The sequence below is a fragment of the Pseudophryne corroboree genome, chromosome 6, assembly GCF_028390025.1.
Source record: "Pseudophryne corroboree isolate aPseCor3 chromosome 6, aPseCor3.hap2, whole genome shotgun sequence".
Lineage (NCBI taxonomy): Eukaryota > Metazoa > Chordata > Amphibia > Anura > Myobatrachidae > Pseudophryne > Pseudophryne corroboree.
In genome coordinates, this window is record NC_086449.1 from 107961584 (window position 1) to 107989558 (window position 27975).

At 48.7% G+C, this 27975-nt stretch overlaps 1 protein-coding gene across 1 annotated transcript; it reads left to right on the forward strand.

Moving 5' to 3' along the window:
- Positions 1–27587, forward strand: LOC134936553 (protein PET100 homolog, mitochondrial). The gene is made up of 4 exons (XM_063931625.1): positions 1–107; positions 8307–8393; positions 9640–9672; positions 27368–27587. The coding sequence occupies exons 1-4, from the start codon at positions 81–83 to the stop codon at positions 27434–27436; spliced, it is 216 nt and encodes a 71-aa protein (XP_063787695.1). The 5' UTR covers positions 1–80; the 3' UTR covers positions 27437–27587.
- Positions 27588–27975: the final 388 nt, after the last annotated feature.

Here is a 27975-nt window from a genome sequence, read left to right on the forward strand (position 1 = left end):
CCTTAGCGCTAAGTGACAAGCACTGCTGCCAATCATATTGGTGGAGGCGTGTCCGGGCCTTAGCGTGAGATGAAAGGAAGATGGGGGTCAAACTGGAGGTTTTCAGGGTGAGTGTCCCTTGGAGGTGACGCCAGAGAGATGGCTGCTCCTTATAGGGGTGTATACTGCCTGTGAGTGATCCCTACTCTGGTCTCATGGCTTCCCTGTGTGTATACATTATATCCTATTGCTTGTAATGATATTGCATGCTTTCTAAAGTCCAGGGACTATCTAAATGCAAAATATATGCAGACAACACTGCTTGCTGCCCATGCCAGATAGTCCACCAGGGGTAATTTACCTGCTTCTGCCCAGCAATCCCTGGGAATGGTTTGTGTATGCTGGCAGCTATGATCATGTATTGCAGTGTTTGTGCGGCTGTTTCTCCTGTCTTTCAATATACATACTTACAAGTCCTACAAATAGAACTTGTGGATCCTCAGCAGCATGGGAGCCATCTGTTTCCTCCCTGGCACATATATGCAGCATATTACATAAGACAGTCATGGTATGCTCCATCAGGGTCGGTAGCAGAAGAATAAAACTGCAGTAACAAGTAGTCACTTGTCTACGGTCATTGGTCTGTGATATTCCAGGACTGTAGTCTGTGTCAGGGAGAGCACCACCCCTTGTGTGCAATGTGCTTCTGTGTGCAGAGTTGCTCCTAGGTGTATGCCTGTGTGTGTGGGAACGTGAGGAAGAGTGTGTATATTTGCATGATATGAGGAGCACCTGTTCCTTGCTGTGTACAGACCATGTGTGCCTACTATTGCGGAGCAGTGCAATTAAATAGATTTTATTATGCAGTGTGAGATTATTGATATGAGTGGGAAGGGGGCATTTTTAGCAGTGTAGAGGGGCACATACCCATATCCACTCTGCAAAAGGACTTGAATTGTGCTACAGCCTGCCAAGGACTGGGTTGTGTCCCCTATGCTTTTAAATGGACACTGTGTGCAACTACATCTGGAAGTGCATTTTTAGGTGTACGGTGATAAAAGGACGTACAGGTGCGTATCCAATTGGATGCAAGGTTTTTCCTCAAAAACCTTGCAGACTTAGCTCCCAACTTTGAATTATTATTATCATCCTTTATTTCTCTGACGTCCTAGTGGATGCTGGGGACTCCGTCAGGACCATGGGGATTAGCGGCTCCGCAGGAGACAGGGCACAAAAATAAAGCTTTAGGATCAGGTGGTGTGCACTGGCTCCTCCCCCTATGACCCTCCTCCAAGCCTCAGTTAGGTTTTTGTGCCCGTCCGAGCAGGGTGCAATCTAGGTGGCTCTCCTAAAGAGCTGCTTAGAAAAAGTTTTTAGGTTTTTTATTTTACAGTGAGTCCTGCTGGCAACAGGCTCACTGCAACGAGGGACTTAGGGGAGAAGAAGTGAACTCACCTGCGTGCAGGATGGATTGGCTTCTTAGGCTACTGGACACCATTAGCTCCAGAGGGATCGAACACAGGCCCAGCCATGGAGTCCGGTCCCGGAGCCGCGCCGCCGACCCCCTTGCAGATGCCGAAAAGTGAAGAGGTCCAGAAACCGGCGGCAGAAGACTTTTCAGTCTTCATGAGGTAGCGCACAGCACTGCAGCTGTGCGCCATTGTTGTCACACACTTCACACCAGCGGTCACGGAGGGTGCAGGGCGCTGCGGGGGGCGCCCTGGGCAGCAATGAGAATACCTTGTTCTGGCTAAAAAATACACCACATATAGCCCCTGGGGCTATATGGATGTATTTAACCCCTGCCAGGTCTCACAAACACCGGAGAAGAGCCCGCCGAAATAGGGGGCGGGGCCTATCTCCTCAGCACACAGCGCCATTTTCCTGCTCAGCTCCGCTGCGAGGAAGGCTCCCAGGACTCTCCCCTGCACTGCACTACAGAAACAGGGTAAAACAGAGAGGGGGGGGGGGGCACTTTTTTGGCGTTTTTTGATATATTAAGCTGCTATAAGGGAGACAACACTTCTATAGGGTTGTTCCTATATATTTATAGCGCTTGGGTGTGTGCTGGCAAACTCTCCCTCTGTCTCCCCAAAGGGCTAGTGGGGTCCTGTCTTCGATAAGAGCATTCCCTGTGTGTCTGCTGTGTGTCGGTACGTGTGTGTCGACATGTATGAGGACGATGTTGGTGTGGAGGCGGAGCAATTGCCGGTAATGGTGATGTCACCCCCTAGGGAGTCGACACCGGAATGGATGGCTTTGTTTATGGAATTACGTGATAATGTCAGCACATTACAAAAATCAGTTGACGACATGAGACGGCCGGCAAACCAGTTAGTACCTGTACAGGCGTCTCAGACACCGTCAGGGGCTGTAAAACGCCCTTTACCTCAGTCGGTCGACACAGACCCAGACACGGACACCGAATCTAGTGTCGACGGTGAAGAAACAAACTTATTTTCCAGTAGGGCCACACGTTATATGATCACGGCAATGAAGGAGGCTTTGCATATCTCTGATACTGCATGTACCACAAAAAGGGGTATTATGTGGGGTCTGAAAAAACTACCTGTAGTTTTTCCTGAATCAGACGAATTGAATGAAGTGTGTGATGAAGCGTGGGTTAACCCCGATAGAAAACTGCTAATTTCAAAGAAGTTATTGGCATTATATCCTTTCCCGCCAGAGGTTAGGGCGCGCTGGGAAACACCCCCTAGGGTGGATAAGGCGCTCACACGCTTACCAAAACAAGTGGCGTTACCGTCTCCTGAAACGGCCGCCCTCAAGGATCCAGCGGATAGGAGGCTGGAAACTACCCTGAAAAGTATATACACTCATACTGGTGTTATACTGCGACCAGCCATCGCCTCTGCATGGATGTGCAGTGCTGGGGTGGTTTGGTCGGATTCCCTGACTGAAAATATTGATACCCTAGATAGGGACAGTATTTTATTGACTTTAGAGCAATTAAAGGATGCTTTTCTTTATATGCGAGATGCTCAGAGGGATATTTGCACTCTGGCATCGAGAGTAAGTGCGATGTCCATATCTGCCAGAAGAAGTTTATGGACGCGACAATGGTCAGGTGATGCGGATTCCAAACGGCATATGGAAGTATTGCCGTATAAGGGGGAGGAATTATTTGGGGTCGGTCTATCGGATTTGGTGGCCACGGCAACAGCCGGGAAATCCACCTTTTTACCTCAGGTCCCCTCCCAACAGAAAAAGACACCGTCTTTTCAGCCGCAGTCCTTTCGTTCCTATAGGAACAAGCGGGCGAAAGGACAGTCATATTTGCCCCGAGGCAAAGGAAAGGGTAAGAGAGTGCACCAAGCAGCTTCTTCCCAGGAGCAGAAGCCCCCCCCCGGCTTCTGCAAAGCCCTCAGCATGACGTTGGGGCTTTACAAGCGGACTCAGGGGCGGTGGGGGGTCGACTCAAGAATTTCAGCGCACAGTGGGCTCACTCACAGGTGGACCCCTGGATCCTGCAGATAGTATCTCAGGGTTACAGGTTGGAATTCGAGAAGTCTCCCCCTCGCCGGTTCCTAAAGTCTGCTCTGCCAACGTCTCCCTCAGACAGGGCGACGGTATTGGAAGCCATTCACAAGCTGTATTCTCAGCAGGTGATAGTCAAGGTACCCCTCCTACAACAGGGAAAGGGGTATTATTCCACACTATTTGTGGTACCGAAGCCGGACGGCTCGGTAAGACCTATTCTAAATCTGAAATCTTTGAACCTGTACATACAAAAATTCAAGTTCAAGATGGAGTCACTCAGAGCAGTGATAGCGAATCTGGAAGAAGGGGACTTTATGGTGTCCCTGGACATCAAGGATGCTTACCTGCATGTCCCAATTTGCCCTTCACATCAAGGGTACCTCAGGTTCGTGGTGCAAAACTGTCATTATCAGTTTCAGACGCTGCCGTTTGGATTGTCCACGGCACCTCGGGTCTTTACCAAGGTAATGGCCGAAATGATGTTTCTTCTGCGAAGAAAAGGCGTATTAATTATCCCTTACTTGGACGATCTCCTGATAAGGGCAAGGTCCAGGGAACAGCTGGGGGACGTAGTAGCACTAACCCAAGTAGTGCTGCAACAGCACGGGTGGATTCTGAATTTTCCAAAATCTCAATTGACCCCGACGACACGTCTGCTGTTCCTCGGAATGATTCTGGACACGGTTCAGAAAAAGGTGTTTCTTCCGGAGGAGAAAGCCAGGGAGTTATCCGAACTTGTCAGGAACCTCCTAAAACCAGGGAAAGTGTCTGTGCATCAATGCACAAGAGTCCTGGGAAAGATGGTGGCTTCTTACGAAGCGATTCCATTCGGCAGATTCCACGCACGAACTTTTCAGTGGGATCTGCTGGACAAATGGTCCGGATCGCATCTGCAGATGCATCAGCGGATAACCTTATCGCCACGGACAAGGGTGTCTCTTCTGTGGTGGTTGCAGAGTGCTCATCTGTTAGAGGGCCGCAGATTCGGCATACAGGACTGGGTCCTGGTGACCACGGATGCCAGTATGAGAGGCTGGGGAGCGGTCACACAGGGAAGAAACTTCCAGGGAGTATGGTCAAGCCTGGAGATGTCTCTTCACATAAATATACTGGAGCTAAGAGCGATTTACAATGCTCTAAGCCTGGCAAAACCCCTGCTTCAGGGTCAGCCGGTGTTGATCCAGTCGGACAACATCACGGCAGTCGCCCACGTAAACAGACAGGGCGGCACAAGAAGCAGGAGAGCAATGGCAGAAGCTGCAAGGATTCTTCGCTGGGCGGAAGATCATGTGATAGCACTGTCAGCAGTGTTCATTCCGGGAGTGGACAACTGGGAAGCAGACTTCCTCAGCAGACACGATCTACACCCGGGAGAGTGGGGACTTCATCCAGAAGTCTTCCACATGATTGTGAACCGTTGGGAAAAACCAAAGGTGGATATGATGGCGTCTCGCCTCAACAAAAAACTGGACAGGTATTGCGCCAGGTCAAGAGACCCTCAGGTAATAGCTGTGGACGCTCTGGTAACACCGTGGGTGTTCCAGTCAGTGTATGTGTTTCCTCCTCTGCCTCTCATACCAAAAGTACTGAGAATTATACGGCAAAGGGGAGTAAGAACGATACTCGTGGCTCCGGATTGGCCAAGTAGAACTTGGTACCCGGAACTTCAGGAGATGCTCACGGAAGATCCGTGGCCTCTACCTCTAAGACGGGACCTGCTTCAGCAGGGACCGTGTCTATTCCAAGACTTACCGCGGCTGCGTTTGACGGCATGGCGGTTGAACGCCGAATTCTAAGGGAAAAAGGCATTCCGGAAGAGGTCATTCCTACACTGGTAAAAGCCAGGAAGGAGGTGACTGCACAACATTATCACCGCATTTGGAGAAAATATGTTGCGTGGTGTGAGGCCAGGAAGGCCCCCACGGAGGAATTTCAATTGGGTCGATTCCTACATTTCCTGCAAACAGGATTGTCTATGGGCCTCAAATTGGGGTCCATTAAGGTTCAAATTTCGGCCCTGTCGAGTTTCTTCCAGAAAGAATTGGCTTCAGTTCCTGAAGTCCAGACTTTTGTAAAAGGTGTACTACATATACAGCCCCCGGTTGTGCCCCCAGTGGCTCCGTGGGACCTTAATGTAGTTTTGGATTTTCTCAAATCCCATTGGTTTGAGCCACTCAAATCGGTGGATTTGAAATATCTTACATGGAAAGTAACCATGCTACTGGCCCTGGCTTCAGCCAGGAGAGTGTCAGAATTGGCGGCTTTATCGTATAAAAGCCCATATCTGATTTTCCATTCGGACAGGGCAGAACTGCGGACGCGTCCTCAGTTTCTGCCTAAGGTGGTGTCAGCGTTTCACCTGAACCAGCCTATTGTGGTGCCTGCGGCTACTAGCGATTTGGAGGATTCCAAGTTGCTGGACGTTGTCAGGGCATTGAAAATATATATTTCAAGGACGGCTGGAGTCAGAAAATCTGACTCGCTGTTTATACTGTATGCACCCAACAAGTTGGGTGCTCCTGCTTCTAAGCAGACGATTGCTCGTTGGATTTGTAGCACAATTCAACTTGCACATTCTGTGGCAGGCCTGCCACAGCCTAAATCTGTCAAGGCCCATTCCACAAGGAAGGTGGGCTCATCCTGGGCGGCTGCCCGAGGGGTCTCGGCATTACAACTCTGCCGAGCAGCTACGTGGTCGGGGGAGAACACGTTTGTAAAATTCTACAAATTTGATACCCTGGCTAAAGAGGACCTGGAGTTCTCTCATTCGGTGCTGCAGAGTCATCCGCACTCTCCCGCCCGTTTGGGAGCTTTGGTATAATCCCCATGGTCCTGACGGAGTCCCCAGCATCCACTAGGACGTCAGAGAAAATAAGATTTTACTTACCGATAAATCTATTTCTCGTAGTCCGTAGTGGATGCTGGGCGCCCATCCCAAGTGCGGATTGTCTGCAATACTTGTACATAGTTATTGTTCAAAAAAATCGGGTTGTTATTGTTGTGAGCCGTCTGTTCAGAGGCTCCTACGTTTGTCATACCGTTAACTGGGTTCAGATCACAAGTTGTACGGTGTGATTGGTGTGGCTGGTATGAGTCTTACCCGGGATTCAAAATCCTTCCTTATTGTGTACGCTCGTCCGGGCACAGTATCCTAACTGAGGCTTGGAGGAGGGTCATAGGGGGAGGAGCCAGTGCACACCACCTGATCCTAAAGCTTTATTTTTGTGCCCTGTCTCCTGCGGAGCCGCTAATCCCCATGGTCCTGACGGAGTCCCCAGCATCCACTACGGACTACGAGAAATAGATTTATCGGTAAGTAAAATCTTATTTTATATGGCGCCACAAGGATTCTGCAGCGCCAAATTACAGAGTACAGAAACAAATAATCAAAGCAGGAAAACAGTGACTTACAGTTGAGGACAATATAGGACAATACAGGGTAAATATACATAGCTACATCAGCAGATGACACTGGAATAAGTATCCGGTGGCAGAGGACTGCTGGAGTTGGTGCAGTTGAAGATTATTAAAGTAAGAAAAGGATAAGCACATGAGGAAAGATTACCGTGGGTATGCATTCTCCCAATGCCCATGGTATCCAATTAAAAAAAAAAAAAAAAGGACACGGGGTTTTCAGCTTACCGGTCCTGTGGTCTCTGGTCGTCTTCCCTCCATCTTTCCACTGGTGAGGTGGCTGCTGGTAGATGTAGTTCTCCCTGCTGCTACCTCCAGACACACACGGGAAGTCACACACACTGCTGCTGCAGTAGAAGACCGACAAGCTGGAGGAAGAAGACTACGCTTCGGAAGGTGAGTAGTTCAGGACTAATTAAGATTATTGGAAACTTCCAATTGACTAATTAGTCCACAGGAGGGGGTGCCAGAGAAAGTCCAGCTGATTCTTCCTAAAAATAATGATTTCAGGAAAAGTCTGAGTTTCTCTAGGGGTGTGAGGGAAAAAAACGAGGTGATTTCTATAGATGCGGTGATCAGTAGAAATCGTCCGCAGCTCATTTCCCTCCTTCAGTTGAATTGGAAAATACCAGCGGCTGTGGGGCAATACCCTGTGCTGCAGGGCTTTTCAAAACTGAGTCCCCAATTCAGTTTTCCCCATAATAGTGCTATGTATACTCTGACGTAAATGAGGCCAACTTCAGTATTTTAGGGTAAAATTCTCAGTGTAATGCAGCAGTGTCCAGGCTTTCATGTGATGGTTCAGTTTCGTACAGTGTGTCTCTGCAGAGGAACTTCTACCAGCACCTAGAAATAGGGTCAGACACATGGGTCAAATCTGACTGTCTTACCCCAGCACCTGAATGACATAGGCGATCTGTTATAGGCCCTACACACTGGGCGATACCACTGAAAGATATGAATGATCTTGTTCATTAATGAACGAGATATCGTTCATATCTTTCAGTGTGTAGGCACCAGCGATGAACGATGTGCGGCCCCGCGCTCGTTCATCATTGGTGCCGGCTCGTTTTAACATGCAAGCCCATATGGACAATCTCGTCCTTATTAGCATGCAGTGCTATGGAGCCGGGTGACGGGGGGAGTGAAGAAACTTCACTCCCCCGGTATCGGCAGTCGGCACCTCGGCGGTGCAACGCGCTGTGTGTAGGGCCCATTAGTATTATTAGCAGATGACCTACAGTCAATCATCTGCTTCCCTGACTTGCAGTCATTGAACATCTTTATAAGCTGATAGTTTTCGGCATTGCAGTGATTTTAGGCCATGTTCGCCAATATTGGTTCAGATTGCTACATGTGAGGCCAGCATTGCCGTTTCCTGTTTGTCATTGTCACTCTTATATCCTCCCATCTAGATGGCCATATATCTGTCCTTCCCTGTGACCATGTTTTGGATCTCTAATCAACCAAAATACTTTGAAGAGTACATAGTGAAACGTAAGGTAAGCAGGAAATAAATGGCCTTTCCATTATCAACAGTGCCACTGCACAGAGTGACCGTTGTAGTTCTAAGGGGGAGATGTATTAAAACCTTCTAAAGAGGACAGGTAAGGTGTGCCCATAGTAACTTATCAGCCTTTAGTTTTCATATGTCAAGTCGATTCTATTGAATGACAGCTAGAAGCTGATCTGTTACTATGGACCACGTTGGCTGGTAATAGTCCAGCTGAAGTTGAATGGATCCATCTCAGATTTGTTTGGAAATCCATCTGGGAGAGGATTGCTGTAGGCATGAGGTACCCTTACTTTATGTGTACATGTCATTCAATCTTCAAAGACTTCCAGCAGCATTCAAGGATTGCACATTCCAGCATGAAAATAAATAGGACAAAAATTAGCGCAATAATGTTTATTCTAAAATAAAACTATGTTCTTTAATAAGTTGCACTCACTATTAAAACATTATAAACAAACAGTATATAACCACCAGTAAAGGTCCCATCGCCTCTTTGATTGGATTCATACGGATTACATAGTAATACCGCTGGGCAGGTTGCCAACTGTCAGCATTCCAACAGCGGCATCCTGCCCGGGAGAATTCCGGTAGCAAGGCGAGCTGCACTCACCACAGGTTCTATTCCCACTGTATGGGTTTCGTGGACACCCACGAGTGGAAATAGCCCCTGTGCGCCGGTATTGAACGGATCCCATTCATACATGTGTTTTGCATGTATGTAGGATTATGTTTATTATGGAGAAGACTTGTATGGTGGACTCTAGCTCTTCGTATATTTTGTCAGTTTATGTGTGTAAAGTGTCATTAGGTTTATTCCACAGAGGAGCAGTGTATGGGTGTGCTGGTTGTCAGTTTTTACACTATATGCTCTTTTATGCTAGTTTAACTGTACCATACAGAAGATAATGGGAGAGACACTACATATTGTAAGAGCATGTGTAATATTTATCCTCACAATTGTACAGTTACCTCATTTTCAGAGAATGTAAAGCTATTTGAAACACACAAATAATACTGCTGCAAGGGCAAGAATTTAAAAAAGGACTAGGAATGAATAGAAATATCTGTGGTTGCAGTTCCCAACTCGTCCTGTATGTGTCACTATATCTACAGCAAGTAATGCTTCTAATAATACATAGATACAGTTGCAATAGAAATAGTCACATAAATATACTAACACATTTAGAAGATGCTAAGTTTTATTGTTCTTATCTCCTCCCTTGTTTTTCTAGAGAGAGATTTATCCCCCGGAGCAAACTGAACAGGTAATAACATCCGTGCTGTGTGCGCGGGGAGGAAGCAGCTGTGTGAGGAGGAAGCTGACATTGCAGTCTTTCATTCCTTTTCTGTCTCTGTACATGGGCTGTGTATATATGTCCCTGTATTGGAATGGTGTGAGCCACCTAAAGCAAGGGTGAAATATCCAGTTAATATAAAGTAGGCTGCTTAGATAAGTGGTTATGTCTTACCAGCTAACTATGTTCGCAGTAATGTGTCTGTTAGCCTCACACCTACATAGATGCACACACCAACACACACTTACACATCTACAGGTGCCCCTGTGCTGATGCATTTACAGAATTGCACACTCACAAGGGAAAGCATTTGCCAGCATTAATAATAGCGTCGCTGTACGCTCCTGCTTAGTATCACTTTAATAATAATAAATTATTATTTTATTTATATAGCGCTCTTTCTCCAATAGGACTCAAGGCGCTTGACAGATACATAGCATAATATAGTACAGAAACAATGAGGTACAGAAACGCTTTTCATAAAATACAGAAGCATGTAGATACTAAAGGGACATTATGGAAATGCTTGAGTAAAAAGAAAAGTCTTGAGTCTACTTTTGAAGGATTCTATAGTTGGGGCCTCTCGCACTGTGCGGGGAAGTGAGTTCCATAGAGTCGGAGCCGTATGACTAAAAGCTCGACCCCCAGATGAATTACTGGACATTCTGGGTACTGCTAAAAGTCCTTCATCTATAGATCGCAGTAATCGAGTGGGGCAGTATGGGATCAGAAGCTGCTTCCGGTACCTTGGGCCCTGGTCATGTAATGCTTTGAAACTCAGTATGCCAATCTTGAAGATGATTCGCCATCTTACAGGCAGCTAGTGAAGGGAGTAGAGAATGGGCGTTATGTGGCTAGAACAGGGCTGGTTATGTGGCTAGAGCGGTGCAATTCTTTTGCTGGGAGACCAAGGTAGAGGGCATTACAGTAGTCTAATCGAGATGATACAAATGCATGTATGACTTTTGGCAGATCATCTGAGGGAATTAAGTGCTTGATTCTAGCTATGTTCCTCAGGTGAAAGAATGAGGATTTGATTGTGGCTGATATCTGATGTTTAAGTGTCAAGCCACCATCCAGGACAATGCCAAGATTCTGCACACAATCAGTCAGAGGTGTAGCTAGGTGCCATGGTGCCCGGAGCAACAGTATGTTTCGGCGCCCCCTCCCCTATACTGAATTGGGTGCATGTTACATTTGAAAAGAAAAAATATAGAAAAATCCAAAATTGATGACAGGGCTGGTTCTAGACCTTGTGGATCTCAGGGTGAAAGTTTTTTTGGGGCGCCCGTCGGTAGAACAGTGCGCACCAAAGGAGCGCAACAAAAATATAGGGGAGGTTATGCCATAGTAGAGCCGCTTATAAATGTTACTCTGCAGCTTCTTATGCAGATAGAGGTGCTGCAACAGCAGCCTGGGACAGAGACGAGTACTGCAGCACCCGAAGCAGAAAGAGGTGCTGCAGCAGCCGGGGCAGAGATAGGTGCTGCAGCACCTGGGCAGAAAAAGGTGCTGTAGCAACCGGGGCAGACAGAGAGATGCTGCAATAGCTGGGGCAAAGAGAAGTGCTGCAGTAGCTGGGGCAGAAAAAGGTGCTGTAGCAACCGGGGCAGAGAGAGATGCTGCAATAGCTGGGACAAAGAGAAGTGCTGCAGTAGCCGGGGCAGAAAGAGGTGCTGCAGCAGGTGGGGATGAGAGTGGTGTAGCAGGACAGAAGTCACCCTGCTGCACAGCTACAAGCAGACAGTGAGACATATAAGGAGGGCGGCAGAGTTCCGGCATGTGTCTGGTGTCTGTGTCTCCTGCTGACTCCTCTGACCTGCCCTGCTCCCTACCTAGTCTCAGAGTCTGAGTCAGTGTGGTATAGCGGGCAGAAGGAGGGGGTGAGCAGGCGGCGGTGCGCCCTCTAACTTTTCCAGCACCCGGAGCTTGCGCTCCACTGGAGCCACCCTCGCTACACCCCTGCGATCAGTGGTTTGCAATTCTAAATCCCTGAGTGTAAGTCCAGTTGGTTGGCTATGCTGCAGTCTTGTCCTTTGATGTTACGGTCCTATCATAAGGACTTCTGTTTTATCTGGGTTCAGTAGCAGCCAACTGGCGCTCATCCACTCCTGGAGCTCAGCTAGAAAGCCATTTAGGGTTGCTATTGGGTTATCAGTGCCTGGAGCAAAGGACAAGTACAGTTGTGTATCATCTGCATAGCAGTGGTAGACCAGGCCATGGCGCCTGATTATTTCGCCCAATGGGAGCATGTATACTGCAAAAAGCATGGGGGATAGTATAGAACCTTGTGGGACACCACATGGCAATGGCAGTGGTGGTGATGAGTATAATCCAGACGATACTCTGTGACCTGCCTGTGAGAAATTATTTGAACCAGCTTTGGACTGTGCCATCCAGCCCACAAAAATGTATCAGTCTCTCAATCAGAAGCCCATGGTCCACAGTATCAGATGCTGCAGAGAGATCCAGATGGATTAAGATTGAACAGTTACCTGTGTCTCTTGCCATCAGATCATTTAACACACACACCAGGGCTGTTTCAGTGCTATGTCTTCTCCTGAATCCTGATTGGAATGGATCATAAATATCATGGGTTGTCAGGCGGGTTTCCATTTGATTTGTACCCACTTTCTCAATAACCTTTCCTAGAAAAGGAAGGTTTGATACCGGTCTGTAGTTGGTCATGCAGTCGGGATCTAAATTAGGTTTTTTAACAAGAGGTCTAACAATTGCTTCCTTTTGGGGTCCAGGAAAAAGGCCTGTCTGCAAAGAGCATTGAACAATTTTTTTCAAAGACAGGACCAATTAGATCCGTACAACCTATTAGAAGCTTGGTTGAGGCAGGTACCAGATCACAGGTTGTGGGACGCAAAATCCGAGCAATTTCAGCAATGTCATTTAAAGAAGTTTGCAGACTCGTTGCATCTTGCCTGGGAGAGGGTTTGATCAGTTTGAAAGCATGCTGGCTTGCAAAGCACCTCCACTGTGCGGAAAAGTTGAGCTGGCCTATTGTTTGCTGCCGTGATCTCATTTGACAGGAACTGTGATTTCTTACGGGTGATTGTCGATTGATATTCTTCATTATGCTTTATTAGTTTTATTTTGTCATCCACTAGGGCTAGTCTTCCTCCATCGTCTTTCCAGTCTATGCCCCCTTTTCTTGAGCTCACTAACACTGTTGTCGAACCATGGAGCTCGACGTTGTGGTTTACGAGGTCTTAGACACACAGGGGCAATAATATCAATTGCACCCATTACATCCCTATTATAATAACGGACTAGGGAGCAGTGACCCTCACAGACACCCAGTATAGCAGAGAGATCCAGATATGCTGCAAGAGCCTGGGGAGTCATACCGCTCCTTTGGAGGATACCTTGTCAACTCCACGGGCATAGATCTAATTTGAGGACCCCCCAGTAATGTAACCACCTGAGTATGGGATGGGTTTTCTCTGCTTGATGATCACACAAGCTCTCGCTTTTTGGGGAGCATTTATTTAAATGGGAATAGCTTGTTTCTCTTACGTCCTAGAGGATGCTGGGGACTCCGTAAGGACCATGGGGTATAGACGGGCTCCGCAGGAGACATGGGCACTATAAAGAACTTTAGAATGGGTGTGCACTGGCTCCTCCCTCTATGCCCCTCCTCCAGACCTCAGTTAGTTCCTGTGCCCAGAGGAGACTGGGTGCATTACAGGGAGCTCTCCTGAGTTTCTCTGAAAAAAGAATTATGTTAGGTTTTTTATTTTCAGGGAGCACTGCTGGCAACAGGCTCCCTGCATCGTGGGACTGAGGAGAGAGAAGCAGACCTACTTAACTGATAGGCTTTGCTTCTTAGGCTACTGGACACCATTAGCTCCAGAGGGAGTCGGAACGCAGGTCTCCCCTTGCCGTTCGTCCCAGAGCCGCGCCGCCGTCCTCCTCACAGAGCCGGAAGACAGAAGCCGGGTGAGTATAAGAAGAAAGAAGACTTCAAAGGCGGCAGAAGACTTCAGATCTTCCCTGAGGTAAGCGCGCAGCGGTAACGCTGCGCGCCATTGCTCCCACACACAACACACACTGCAGGCACTGATAGGTGCAGGGCGCAGGGGGGGGCGCCCTGGGCAGCAATATAAACCTCTAGGACTGGCAAATACATATATATAGGCTGCGGAGGCAGTAGATATAAAAATCCCCCGCCAGTATTACAAAATTGAGCGGGACCGAAGCCCGCCGCTGGAGGGGGCGGAGCTTGATTCCACAGCACTAACCGGCGCCATTTTCTCCACAGAGTACTGCAGAGAAGCTGGCTCCCCTGACTCTTCCCTGCTGAACACGGTGACACAGGGCAGAAAAGAGGGGGGGGGGGGGGCATTTGTAAGGCGCAGTGAGTGTATTATACAGATAATTGTATATAAAGGCGCTATATTATCTGGGAATTTGTTTCCAGTGTCTGTTGGCGCTGGGTGTGTGCTGGCATACTCTCTCTCTATCTCTCCAAAGGGCCTTATTGGGGAACTGTCTCCATATAAATATATCCCTGTGTGTGTGGGGGTGTCGGTACGAGTGTGTCGACATGTCTGAAGCGGAAGGCTCATCTAAGGAGGAGATGGAGCAGATGATTGTGGTGTCTCCGTCGGCAACGCCGACACCTGATTGGTTGGACATGTGGAATGTTTTGAATGCAAATGTGACCTTATTACATAAGAGGATGGACGAAGCAGAGTCCAGGGAAAAAAGCAGGGAGTCAATCCATGGCTTTGACTATGTCACAAGGCCCTTCAGGGTCTCAAAAACGTTCTCTATCCCAAATTGCACTGATGCCGACACGGATTCTGACTCCAGTGTCGACTATGATGATGCAAGGTTACACCCAAGGGTGGCCAAAAGTATTCATTATATGATTATTGCAATAAAAGATGTTTTGCATATCACAGATGACCCCTCTGTCCCTGACACGAGGGTGCGCATGTATAAGGAAAAGAAACCTGAGGTAACCTTTCCCCCATCTCATGAGCTGAACGAGTTATTTGAAAAAGCTTGGGAAACTCCAGACAAAAACTGCAGATTCACAAGAGGATTCTTATGGCGTATCCTTTCCCTGCACAGGACAGGGTACGGTGGGAATCCTCGCCCAGGGTGGACAAGGCTTTAACGCGCTTGTCCAAGAAGGTGGCGCTACCGTCTCCAGACACGGCAGCCCTCTAGGATCCTGCTGATCGCAGACAGGAAACTACCTTAAAATCTATTTATACGCATACGGGTGCTTTACTCAGACCGGCAATAGCATCGGCATGGGTATGTAGCGCAGTTGCAGCTTGGACAGATACAGCTGACTTTGATACCCTAGATAGGGATACCATTTTATTGACCTTAGGTCACATTAAAGACGCAGTCTTATATATGAGAGACGCTCAAAGAGACGTTGGGCTGCTAGGTTCGAGAGCCAACGCCATGGCGATTTCTGCTAGGCAAGCCCTGTGGACCCGCCAATGGACGGGTGATGCCGACTCTAAGAAGCATATGGAGGTTTTACCTTACAAGGGTGAAGTTTTATTTGGGGAAGGTCTCGCGGACCTGGTTTCCACGGCTACCGCGGGTAAAACTACTTTTGCCTTTTGTTCCCCCACAGCAAAAGAAAACTCCACAATATCAGATGCAGTCCTTTCGGTCGCATAAGTCCAGAAGAGGTCGGGGCTCATCCTTCCTCGCCAGAGGTAAGGGTAGAGGGAAAAGAACGCCTGTTTCTCTGACGTCCTAGTGGATGCTGGGACTTCCGTAAGGACCATGGGGAATAGCGGCTCCGCAGGAGACTGGGCACAAAAAGTAAAAGCTTTAGACTAGCTGGTGTGCACTGGCTCCTCCCCCTATGACCCTCCTCCAAGCCTCAGTTAGATTTTTGTGCCCGAACGAGAAGGGTGCATGCTAGGTGGCTCTCCTGAGCTGCTTAGAAGTAAAAGTTTAAATAGGTTTTTTATTTTCAGTGAGTCCTGCTGGCAACAGGCTCACTGCATCGTGGGACTAAGGGGAGAAGAAGCGAACTCACCTGCGTGCAGAGTGGATTGGGCTTCTTGGCTACTGGACATTAGCTCCAGAGGGACGATCACAGGTTCAGCCTGGATGGGTCCCGGAGCCGCGCCGCCGGCCCCCTTACAGAGCCAGAAGAGCGAAGAGGTCCGGAGAAATCGGCGGCAGAAGACGTTCCTGTCTTCAGATAAGGTAGCGCACAGCACTGCAGCTGTGCGCCATTGCTCTCAGCACACTTCACACTCCGGTCACTGAGGGTGCAGGGCGCTGGGGGGGAGCGCCCTGAGACGCAATAAAACATGTTTAAACCTTATATGGCTAAAGAAATACATCACATATAGTCCTGGGCTATATGGATGCATTTCACCCCTGCCAGTTTTCCTAAAAAAAGCGGGAGAAAAGGCCGCCGTGAAGGGGGCGGAGCCTATCTCCTCAGCACACAAGCGCCATTTTCCCTCACAGTTCCGCTGGAAGGAAGGCTCCCAGACTCTCCCCTGCAGTCCTGCTACAGAATCAGGGTAAAACAAGAGAGGGGGGGCACTATTGGCAGCTAATATAAAACAGCAGCTATAAAGGGAGTAACACTTACATAAGGTTATCCCTGTATATATATAGCGCTCTGGTGTGTGCTGGCAAACTCTCCCTCTGTCTCCCCAAAGGGCTCGTGGGGTCCTGTCCTCTTTCAGAGCATTCCCTGTGTGTGTGCTGGGTGTCGGTACGATTGTGTCGACATGTATGAGGAGGAAAATGATGTGGAAGCAGAGCAATTGCCTGTGTTAGTGATGTCACCCCCTAGGGAGTCGACACCTGACTGGATGGTCGTATTTAAAGAATTACGTGACAGTGTCAGCACTTTGCAAAAAACTGTTGACGACATGAGACAGCCGGCAAATCAATTAGTGCCTGTTCAGGCGTCTCAGACACCGTCGGGGGCGCTAAAACGCCCGTTACCTCAGATGGTCGACACAGACCCAGACACGGATACTGAATCCAGTGTCGACGGTGAGGAGACAAACGTAATGTCCAGTAGGGCCACACGTTACATGATCACGGCAATGAAGGAGGCATTGAATATTTCTGACACTACAAGTACCACAAAAAAGGGTATTATGTGGGGTGTGAAAAAACTACCAGTAGTTTTTCCTGAATCAGATGAATTAAATGAGGTGTGTGATAAAGCGTGGTTTTCCCCCGATAAAAAAACTGCTGATTTCTAATAAATTATTGGCACTATACCCTTTCCCGCCAGAGGTTAGGGCGCGTTGGGAAACACCCCCTAGGGTAGATAAGGCGCTCACACGCTTATCAAAACAAGTGGCGTTACCGTCTCCCGATACGGCCGCCCTTAAGGAACCAGCTGATAGAAGGCTGGAAAATATCCTAAAAGGTATATACACACATACTGGTGTTATACTGCGACCAGCAATCGCCTCAGCCTGGATGTGCAGTGCTGGAGTGGCTTGGTCGGATTCCCTGACTGAAAATATTGATACCCTGGATAGGGACAGTATATTATTAACTATAGAGCATTTAAAGGATGCATTACTATATATGCGAGATGCACAGAGGGATATTTGCACCCTGGCATCTAGAGTGAGTGCGATGTCCATTTCTGCCAGAAGAGCGTTATGGACGCGACAGTGGTCAGGTGATGCGGATTCCAAACGACATATGGAAGTATTGCCGTATAAAGGGGAGGAGTTATTTGGGGTCGGTCTATCGGACCTGGTGGCCACAGCAACGGCTGGAAAATCCACCTTTTTACCCCAGGTCACCTCTCAGCAGAAAAAGACACCGTCTTTTCAAACTCAGTCCTTTCGTTCCCATAAGGGCAAGCGGGCAAAAGGCCACTCATTTCTGCCCCGGGGCAGAGGAAGGGGAAAAAGACTGCACCAGGCAGCCTCTTCCCAGGAGCAGAAGCCCTCCCCCGCTTCTGGCAAGTCTTCAGCATGACGCTGGGGCCTTACAAGCGGACTCAGGCACGTTGGGGGGCCGTCTCAAGAATTTCAGCGCGCAGTGGGCTCACTCGCAAGTGGACCCCTGGATCCTGCAGGTAGTATCACAGGGGTACAAATTGGAATTCGAGACGTCTCCCCCTCGCCGGTTCCTGAAGTCTGCTCTACCAACGTCTACCTCCGACAGGGAGGCGGTAGTGGAAGCTATTCACAAGCTGTATTCCCAGCAGGTGATAATCAAGGTACCCCTCCTACAACAGGGAAAGGGGTATTATTCCACGCTGTTTGTGGTACCGAAGCCGGACGGCTCGGTGAGACCAATTTTAAATCTAAAATCCTTGAACACTTACATAAAAAGGTTCAAATTCAAGATGGAGTCACTCAGAGCAGTGATAGCGAACCTGGAAGAAGGGGACTATATGGTGTCTCTGGACATCAAAGATGCTTATCTCCATGTCCCAATCTACCCTTCTCACCAAGGGTACCTCAGGTTTGTGGTACAAAACTGTCATTATCAGTTTCAGACGCTGCCGTTTGGATTGTCCACGGCACCACGGGTCTTTACCAAGGTAATGGCCGAAATGATGATTCTTCTTCGAAGAAAAGGCGTCTTAATTATCCCTTACTTGGACGATCTCCTGATAAGGGCAAGGTCCAGGGAACAGTTAGAGGTCGGAGTAGCACTATCTCAGGTAGTGCTACGTCAGCACGGGTGGATCCTAAATATCCCAAAATCACAGCTGATTCCAACAACACGTCTACTGTTCCTGGGGATGATTCTGGACACAGTCCAGAAAAAGGTGTTTCTCCCGGAGGAGAAGGCCAGGGAGTTATCCGAGCTAGTCAGGAAACTCCTAAAACCAGGCCAAGTGTCAGTGCATCAATGCACGAGAGTCCTGGGAAAAATGGTGGCTTCTTACGAAGCGATTCCATTCGGAAGATTCCATGCAAGAACTTTTCAGTGGGATCTGCTGGACAAATGGTCCGGATCGCATCTTCAGATGCATCAGCGGATAACCCTATCTCCAAGGACAAGGGTGTCTCTCCTGTGGTGGTTACAGAGTGCTCATCTTCTAGAGGGCCGCAGATTCGGCATTCAGGATTGGATGCTGGTGACCACCGATGCCAGCCTGAGAGGCTGGGGAGCAGTCACACAGGGAAGAAATTTCCAGGGCTTGTGGTCAAGCATGGAAACGTCTCTTCACATAAATATCCTGGAACTAAGGGCCATTTACAATGCCCTAAGTCAAGCAAGGCCTCTGCTTCAGGGTCAGTCGGTATTGATCCAATCGGACAACATCACGGCAGTCGCCCACGTCAACAGACAGGGCGGCACAAGAAGCAGGAGGGCAATGGCAGAAGCTGCAAGGATTCTTCGCTGGGCGGAAAATCATGTGGTGGCACTGTCAGCAGTGTTCATTCCGGGAGTGGACAACTGGGAAGCAGACTTCCTCAGCAGACACGACCTCCACCCGGGGGAGTGGGGACTTCACCCAGAAGTCTTTCAAGTGATTGTAAACCGTTGGGAAAAAACAAAGGTGGACATGATGGCGTCCCGTCTCAACAAAAAACTGGACAGATATTGCGCCAGGTCAAGGGACCCTCAGGCAATAGCGGTGGACGCTCTGGTAACACCGTGGGTGTACCAGTCGGTGTATGTGTTCCCTCCTCTGCCTCTCATTCCAAAAGTACTGAGAATCATAAGAAGGCGAGGAGTGAAGACTATACTCGTGGCTCCGGATTGGCCAAGAAGAACTTGGTACCCGGAACTGCAAGAGATGCTCACGGAGGACCCGTGGCCTCTACCTCTAAGAAAGGACCTGCTCCAGCAGGGACCTTGTCTGTTCCAAGACTTACCGCGGCTGCGTTTGACGGCATGGCGGTTGAACGCCGGATCCTAAAGGAAAAAGGCATTCCAGATGAAGTCATCCCTACCCTGATCAAAGCCAGGAAGGATGTAACTGCGAAACATTATCACCGCATTTGGCGAAAATATGTTTCCTGGTGTGAGGCTAAGAAGGCCCCCACAGAGGAATTTCAACTGGGTCGTTTCCTGCATTTCCTGCAAGCAGGACTGTCTATGGGCCTAAAATTAGGATCCATTAAGGTTCAAATTTTGGCCCTGTCGATCTTCTTCCAGAAAGAACTGGCTTCATTGCCTGAAGTTCAGACGTTTGTCAAGGGGGTACTGCATATACAACCTCCTTTTGTGCCACCAGTGGCACCTTGGGATCTCAATGTAGTTTTAGGGTTCCTAAAATCACATTGGTTTGAACCACTCACCACTGTGGAATTAAAATATCTCACATGGAAGGTGGTCATGCTGTTAGCTCTGTCGTCAGCCAGGCGTGTCTCAGAAATGGCGGCTTTGTCATATAAAAGCCCTTACCTAATTTTTCATTCAGACAGGGCAGAATTGAGGACTCGTCCTCAATTTCTCCCTAAGGTGGTTTCAGCGTTTCACATGAACCAACCTATTGTGGTGCCTGCGGCTACTAGGGACTTGGAGGACTCCAAGTTGTTGGACGTAGTCAGGGCCCTGAAAATATATGTTTCCAGGACGGCTGGAGTCAGAAAATCTGACTCGCTGTTTATCCTGTATGCACCCAACAAGCTGGGTGCTCCTGCTTCTAAGCAGACGATTGCTCGTTGGATTTGTAGTACAATTCAGCTTGCACATTCTGTGGCAGGACTGCCACAGCCAAAATTTGTTAAAGCCCATTCCACAAGAAAAGTGGGCTCATCTTGGGCGGCTGCCCGAGGGGTCTCGGCTTTACAACTTTGCCGAGCAGCTACTTGGTCAGGGGCAAACACGTTTGCAAAATTTTACAAATTCGATACCCTGGCTGAGGAGGACCTGGAGTTCTCTCATTCGGTGCTGCAGAGTCATCCGCACTCTCCCGCCCGTTTGGGAGCTTTGGTATAATCCCCATGGTCCTTACGGAAGTCCCAGCATCCACTAGGACGTCAGAGAAAATAAGAATTTACTTACCGATAATTCTATTTCTCATAGTCCGTAGTGGATGCTGGGCGCCCATCCCAAGTGCGGATTGTCTGCAATACTTGTATATAGTTATTGTTACAAAAAATCGGGTTGTTTATTGTTGTGAGCCATCTTTTCAGAGGCTCCTACGTTTATCATACTGTTAACTGGGTTCAGATCACAGGTTGTACAGTGTGATTGGTGTGGCTGGTATGAGTCTTACCCGGGATTCAAAATCCTTCCTTATTATGTACGCTCGTCCGGGCACAGTATCCTAACTGAGGCTTGGAGGAGGGTCATAGGGGGAGGAGCCAGTGCACACCAGCTAGTCTAAAGCTTTTACTTTTTGTGCCCAGTCTCCTGCGGAGCCGCTATTCCCCATGGTCCTTACGGAAGTCCCAGCATCCACTACGGACTATGAGAAATAGAATTATCGGTAAGTAAATTCTTATTTTCGGCTAGTTCCCAGGAGCAGAAGTCCTCCCCGGCTTCTACTAAATCCACCGTATGACACTGGGGCTCCACTGAGGGAGTCCGCACCGGTGGGGGCACGTCTTCGACTCTTCAGCCACGTCTGGGTTCTGTCAGACGTGGATCCTTGGGCGATGGAAATTGTATCCCAAGGCTACAAACTGGAATTCGAAGAGGTGCCCCCTCGACGATTTTTCAAGTCGGCCATGCCAGCTTCTCCCCCAGAGAGGGCAGTAGTGTTAGCTGCAATTCAAAAGCTGTGTAAACAGCACGTGATTATCAAGGTTCCCCTAGTCCAACAGGGGAAAGGGTACTATTCAACGCTGTTCGTGGTCCCGAAGCCAGATGGCTCTGTCAGACCCATTTTAAATCTAAAATCCCTAAACCAGTACTTGAAAAAGTTCAAATTCAAGATGGAATCGCTCGTCACTAGACATAAAGGATGCATACCTACATGTTCCCATATATCCTCCTTATCAGGAGTATCTGAGATTTGCTGTACAGGACTGTCATTACCAGTTTCAGACGTTGCCGTTTGGGCTTTCCACGGCCCCGAGGACTTTCACCAAGGTGATGGCGGAGATGATGGTGCTCCTGCGCAGGCAGGGAGTCACAATTATCCCGTACTTGGACGATCTCCTGATAAAAGCGAGATCGAGAGATCAATTGCTGAAATGCGTGTCGCTCTCCCTGAGAGTGCTACAACAGCAAGGTTGGATTCTAAATCTTCCAAAGTCACAATTGATTCCAACGACTTGACTATCATTCCTAGGCATGATTCTGGACACGGAACAGAAGAGGGTTTTTCTCCCGATGGAAGAAGCCCAGGACCTCCAGAGCATGGTCAGAGACCTGCTAAAACCGAAAAGAGTGTCTGTTCATCAATGCACTCGAGTTCTGGGGAAAATGGTGGCAGCCTACGAGGCCATCCCATTCGGCAGGTTTCATGCGAGGACATTTCAGTGGGACCTTCTGGACAAGTGGTCCGGGTTCCATCTACAAATACATCAGAAAATAAGCCTGTCCCCCGGGGCCAGGGTGTCTCTCCTGTGGTGGCTGCAGAGTGCTCACCTTCTAGAGGGTCACCGGTTCGGCATTCAGGACTGGGTTCTGGTGACCACGGACGCGAGCCTCCGAGGATGGGGAGCAGTCGTACAAGGAAGAAAGTTTCAGGGACTATGGTCAAGCCAGGAGGCTTGTCTACACATCAACATACTGGAATTACGGGCCATTTACAACGGCCTACGACAAGCGGAGAATCTTCTTCGCGACCTACCGGTTCTGATTCAATCAGACAACGTCACAGCCATGGCTCATGTAAACCGCCAAGGCCGGACAAGGAGCAGAGCGGCAATGGTGGAAGCCACCAGGATTCTTCGCTGGGCGGAAAATCACGTAAGCGCTCTGTCAGCAGTCTTCATTCCGGGAGTGGACAACTGGGAAGCAGACTTCCTCAGCAGGCACGATCTCCATCCAGGAGAGTGGGGACTTCATCAAGAAGTTTTTGCAGAGATAACAAGTCTTTTGGGAATTCCTCAAATAGACATGATGGCGTCACGCCTCAACAAGAAGCTTCGGAGGTATTGTGCCAGGTCAAGGGACCCTCAGGCAGTAGCGGTGGACGCCCTGGTGACACCATGGGTGTTTCAGTCGGTCTATGTGTTCCCTCCTCTTCCTCTCATCTCAAAAATATTGAGAATCATAAGACAAAAAGAGTGCAGACAATACTCATTGTTCCAGATTGGCCTCAAAGGGCCTGGTACTCAGATCTTCAGGAAATGCTCACAGAAGATCCGTGGCCTCTTCCTCTCAGGGAGGACCTGTTACAGCAGGGGCCCTGCGTGACTTACCGCGGTTACGTTTGACGGCATGGCGGTTGAACACCGAATCCTAGCTGGGAAAGGTATTCCGGAAGAAGTCATCCCTACGCTGGTAAAGGCTAGGAAGAAGGTGACGGCGAAACATTATCACCGTATCTGGAGGAAGTATGTTTCTTGGTGTGAAGCCAAGAATGCTCCTACGGAGGATTTCCATCTGGGCCGTTTTCTCCACTTTCTACAGACAGGAGTGGATATGGGCCTGAAGTTAGGCTCCATTAAGGTACAAATTTCGGCCCTATCTTCTCTCCCAGAAGTCCAGACTTTTGTAAAGGGAGTGCTGCACATCCAGCCTCCTTTGGTGCCCCCAGTGGCACCATGAGACCTTAACGTGGTTTTACGGTTCTTAAAATCTCACTGGTTTGAACCGCTTCAGACGGTTGAATTAAAATTTCTCACTTGGAAGGTGGTCATGTTGTTGGCCTTGGCATCTGCGAGGCGGGTGTCCGAATTGGCGGCCTTGTCTCACAGGAGCCCCTATCTGATTTTCCATGTGGATAGAGCGGAGTTGAGGACTCGTCCTCAATTTTTGCCCAAGGTGGTTTCATTTCATATGAACCAACCTATTGTGGTGCCTGTGGCTACGGGTGGCTTGGAGGACTCCAAGTCCCTAGATGTAGTCAGGGCCTTAAAAATGTATGTAGCCAGGAAAACAGAAGCACTGTTTGTTCTGTATGCAGCCAACAAAGTTGGCGCTCCTGCTTCGAAGCAGACTATTGCTCGCTGGATCTGTAACACGATTCAGCAGGCTCATTCTACGGTAGGATTGCCGTTACCAAATTCGGTAAAGGCCCATTCCACTAGGAAGGTGGGCTCTTCTTGGGCGGCTGCCCGAGGCGTTTCGGCTTTACAGCTTTGCCGAGCAGCTACCTGGTCGGGTTCAAACACTTTTGCAAAGTTCTATAAAGTTCTATAAGTTTGATACCCTAGCTGATGAGGACCTTACGTTTGCTCAGTCGGTGCTGCAGAGTCATCCGCACTCTCCCGCCCGGTCTGGAGCTTTGGTATAAACCCCATGGTCCTTACGGAGTCCCCAGCATCCTCTAGGACGTAAGAGAAAATAAGATTTTAAACCTACCGGTAAATCTTTTTCTCCTAGTCCGTAGAGGATGCTGGGCGCCCGTCCCAGTGCGGACTATTTTCTGCAAGGCTTGTATATAGTTGTTGCTTACATAATGGTTATGTTACAGTTGAAATCAGTCTTTGCCTGATACTGTTTGTTGCATACGGTTAACTGGTTCCGTATATTCCATGTTATACGGTGTGGATGGTGTGGGCTGGTATGAATCTTGCCCTTGGATTACCAAAATCCTTTCCTCGTACTGTCCGTCTCCTCTGGGCACAGTTCTCTAACTGAGGTCTGGAGGAGGGGCATAGAGGGAGGAGCCAGTGCACACCCATTCTAAAGTTCTTTATAGTGCCCATGTCTCCTGCGGAGCCCGTCTATACCCCATGGTCCTTACGGAGTCCCCAGCATCCTCTACGTACTAGGAGAAAAAGATTTACTGGTAGGTTTAAAATCTTATTTTTTGTCATATGTCTTACCACACATGTTGTATATTGTTTATAAGGGCTTTCTTATGGTAACCTATTCAGCTTTTAAGCATTCCATGGGTGGGATGTAACGAAGTCTGAGTTCAGCGGCTGTTCGGGATACTGGCCGAACTCGGACGATTTTTAAAGGGTTAATAATTTACAAGGCTAAAATAATCGTCCACCGCTGAACTTAAGGCCAGTACTCGCGGGCCGATTTGGGAGAGATGTGTGCTGAGCGAACCGCTCAGCACACATCTCTCCCGGCGCTCAGCACAGCGCGATCTGTGCTGAGCGTGTGGGGGGAGACGGGGGGGCCGCTCATTTCACCCAGCGGGTGAAGTGAGCGACCCGCTAGATTGGCCTGCATGCAGGCCAATCTAGCAGCAGCGATAGCGATGTGCGGGGCCGCGCATCGCTATCGCTGAGGGGGCTACACACGGAGCGATGTTGCTGAAAATCTAAGCAATCTAGTCAGATTGCTTAGATTATCGCTCCGTGTGTACCCCCCTTTAGACTTCATTACATCCCACCCCATAGAGGAAAATAGATAACAGTACAATTATAATGAATGTTCCTCCAGTAATGAAGTTACAACAATTCCCACAAGTTGTCCTGTGTTCATCAGCACAGAATGTCTGCTCTTTATAGTCATTACTAGTTACCAGCCCTTCAAAATGAGGGAACAAACATTACAGTGATGCCAGTGCCGGCGGCTATGCGCACCCAAATGTAGCAACAATTGTATTGCTCCATCGTGCACCATCTAGTGGCCACCGGCGTGCAAAACACTTGAATTCCTTCCATAGAGGTGAGGAGCAGCTTTAGCCTTTTATGACATAGGACAGGCATTCCCAACCACGGTCCTCAAGGCACACCAACAGTGCAGGTTTTAGTGATATCCAGGCTGCAGCACAGATGGTTAAATCAAAATAACTGAGCTACTAATTAAGTCACCTGTGCTGAAGCCTGGAGATCACTAAAACCTGCACTGTTAGTGGGCCTTGAGGACCGTGGTTGGGAATGCCTGACATAGGATAAGGCCCTAGAAGAAAAGCACAGTGGTAAAAGCCCCCTCCCCTCGTTCCGCGATGCCATGTCTGCGCACAGTCACACTACAGTTTAGTGTGGTAATGAAGATGGGCTGAGGGTAACATAAATTCAGCTTGTCGCTGCAAAATGTGTCCATGTCACACAGGATGGTTTGACTGTGTATTAATGAGCTTGGAAAGGAGTGAGATGGTTTGCAGAGAATTTCGGCATGTTCCGCTCTCCTGAGTATGCGCGCATGTTGACATCCAAACAATAAAATACATCCCCTGCCAGCATTACTTCTGTACTTACATAACTTCCATGTTCCATGGGAAGGATTTCATTGGTCTGCAGATTAAGGAGTATATTCAATGGAAGTCTGATCCATTCCGACAAGCATTTGTTGGAATGGATCCGACCTGGCCTATTCAATGGACATCTCAATTCGACTTTTACAAAAGTCGAATTGAGATGCGGGGGGGTGGGGAGGAGACAGGGGGGGGGGGGGGGAGCAGCGATACAGCAGCAGCTATATAGCCGCTGCTGTAGCGCTGCTCTCCCCCGTCTGCCCGTGCCTCTCTCACAGCCGCCGCTCCGTCCCCCCTGTCACAGCCTCCGCCGCTCCCCCTTTCTCACAGCCGCCGCTCACGGCAGCGTCCACCCGGCTCCAGCAAGTGAGGTCTCGCTTGCTGGAGCCGAGTGGAAGCTGCTGTGAGTGGCGGCTGTCCTTCAGCGCTGCTCACCCCATCCCCGCCTCGGCTCTCCCCATCTCCGGCGCTACTGTCCCTATCTCATTCGACTTTTTTTTTTAAAGTCGAACTGAGATAGTCGAAAAGGTTTGGCCCCGTTTTTGACACAAGCACGTGGATTGGCAGCTATTCCGCCGATCCACGTGCTTTTCGACAAGTCGAATTCATCGACTTGTTGAAAAATGTTGGGTTATATTGAATAGGTCGAATCACGATTCGACCTTAAAAAGTCGAAAACTGCCGTCTATTCGACAGACGGCAGCTTTCGACTTCAATTGAATATATCCCTAACTCGTTACAGTATAATATAGGGGGTGGGAGGATCTCCATGGAAACACGCATATGTGAACCCATTAAATCTTTTTCATGGAGGTTGGATACAGGGAGACGTCCATTGTCCCATATAGGGCTCTGTCAGTACTTTAACTACCTGCTGGGTAATCAGTAACTAATATGGAGGGTCCAGCTATGGAGTTCAAAGATGACTATTCATTGGATGCGGAACTTATTTTATAGCAGTTGATTGTTGTTCAAGATTATGGACTCCTGCATGAGAGGTATTGTACCCTCAGAAGAGTGTGAATTGTAGGCCTATATCTTTGTACATGGGAGTGATGGCCCTTTTTTCAAGCAAAACTGTTTGATCTTCTCTTAAACAGTCATAGTTGACCCTCTCCATAGGAGAGAGCTGTAATTGAAGTGCAAGAGAAGACTGCTGTGAGAACAGGAGGGAAGAGGGCCCTGCTCCGAGGACCTTACAATCTAGGGGAGGGAGGAGACAGACGGGTGACATGTGGCCTGATGGCAGGAAGTAAGTGAGACAGAGATGGCCATGGCATGAGGTTGGGAGACCAGGTTATGCGGCAGAAGGGTACATAGCCGCCATCATTACATGACTTCCTGCAGCTAGATAGGCTCTAGTTTCACTATGTTAGAGAGGTCTCTAATGTGATCCTTTCTACTGCAGAAGGTGACCGGTTTTACTGTGTCCTCCAGAGTAATGTGAAGAACCAGGCTTTAGCACTGTAATCCACCTGCTTCTCTCTTGTCCTGCAGAAGAGACAGTTGGCGGAGCTGAAAGAGATGATGAGACAGAGAAAAGAGAAGCTCCTAATGGAGGATTAGTGCATCCCGTGACAATTGCTGCTCCTGATGTGCCCATGGTTGTATATGGACTCTGGCCCGATGTATATGGACATGTGTTCTGATCACAGATGTATATGATTGCATGTGTCCTCATGTTTAAAACTACAGTAAAACTGTGTTATGTAAATAATGCATTTGTCCTTATTCCTTGTCTACTAATACTTTAATAGACATACTGTATCTTGCCTGACTGCCTTCTGTCATTGCTGAGTGTTACATTACACATGCGTCAATATAACCTACCAAAGCTCTGATCCATCCTCTTATTATCTCCCACCCACTACAGTCTCCTCTCTGGTAACCACCTCTCGCTCCCACCTACAAGACATCAGGGGCCTAATTCAGACCTGATCGCTGTTGTGCGAAATCGCACAGCGGCTGATTATCGAATGACTGCGCAGGCGTGAGCCCAAACAGCGACAGAATGCTGCAGAAATTTAGACCGCTCGGTGTACGCAAGGTGATTAACAGAAAGAGGACGTTTGCGGGTGGTAACTGACTGTTTTCTGGTAGTGTCA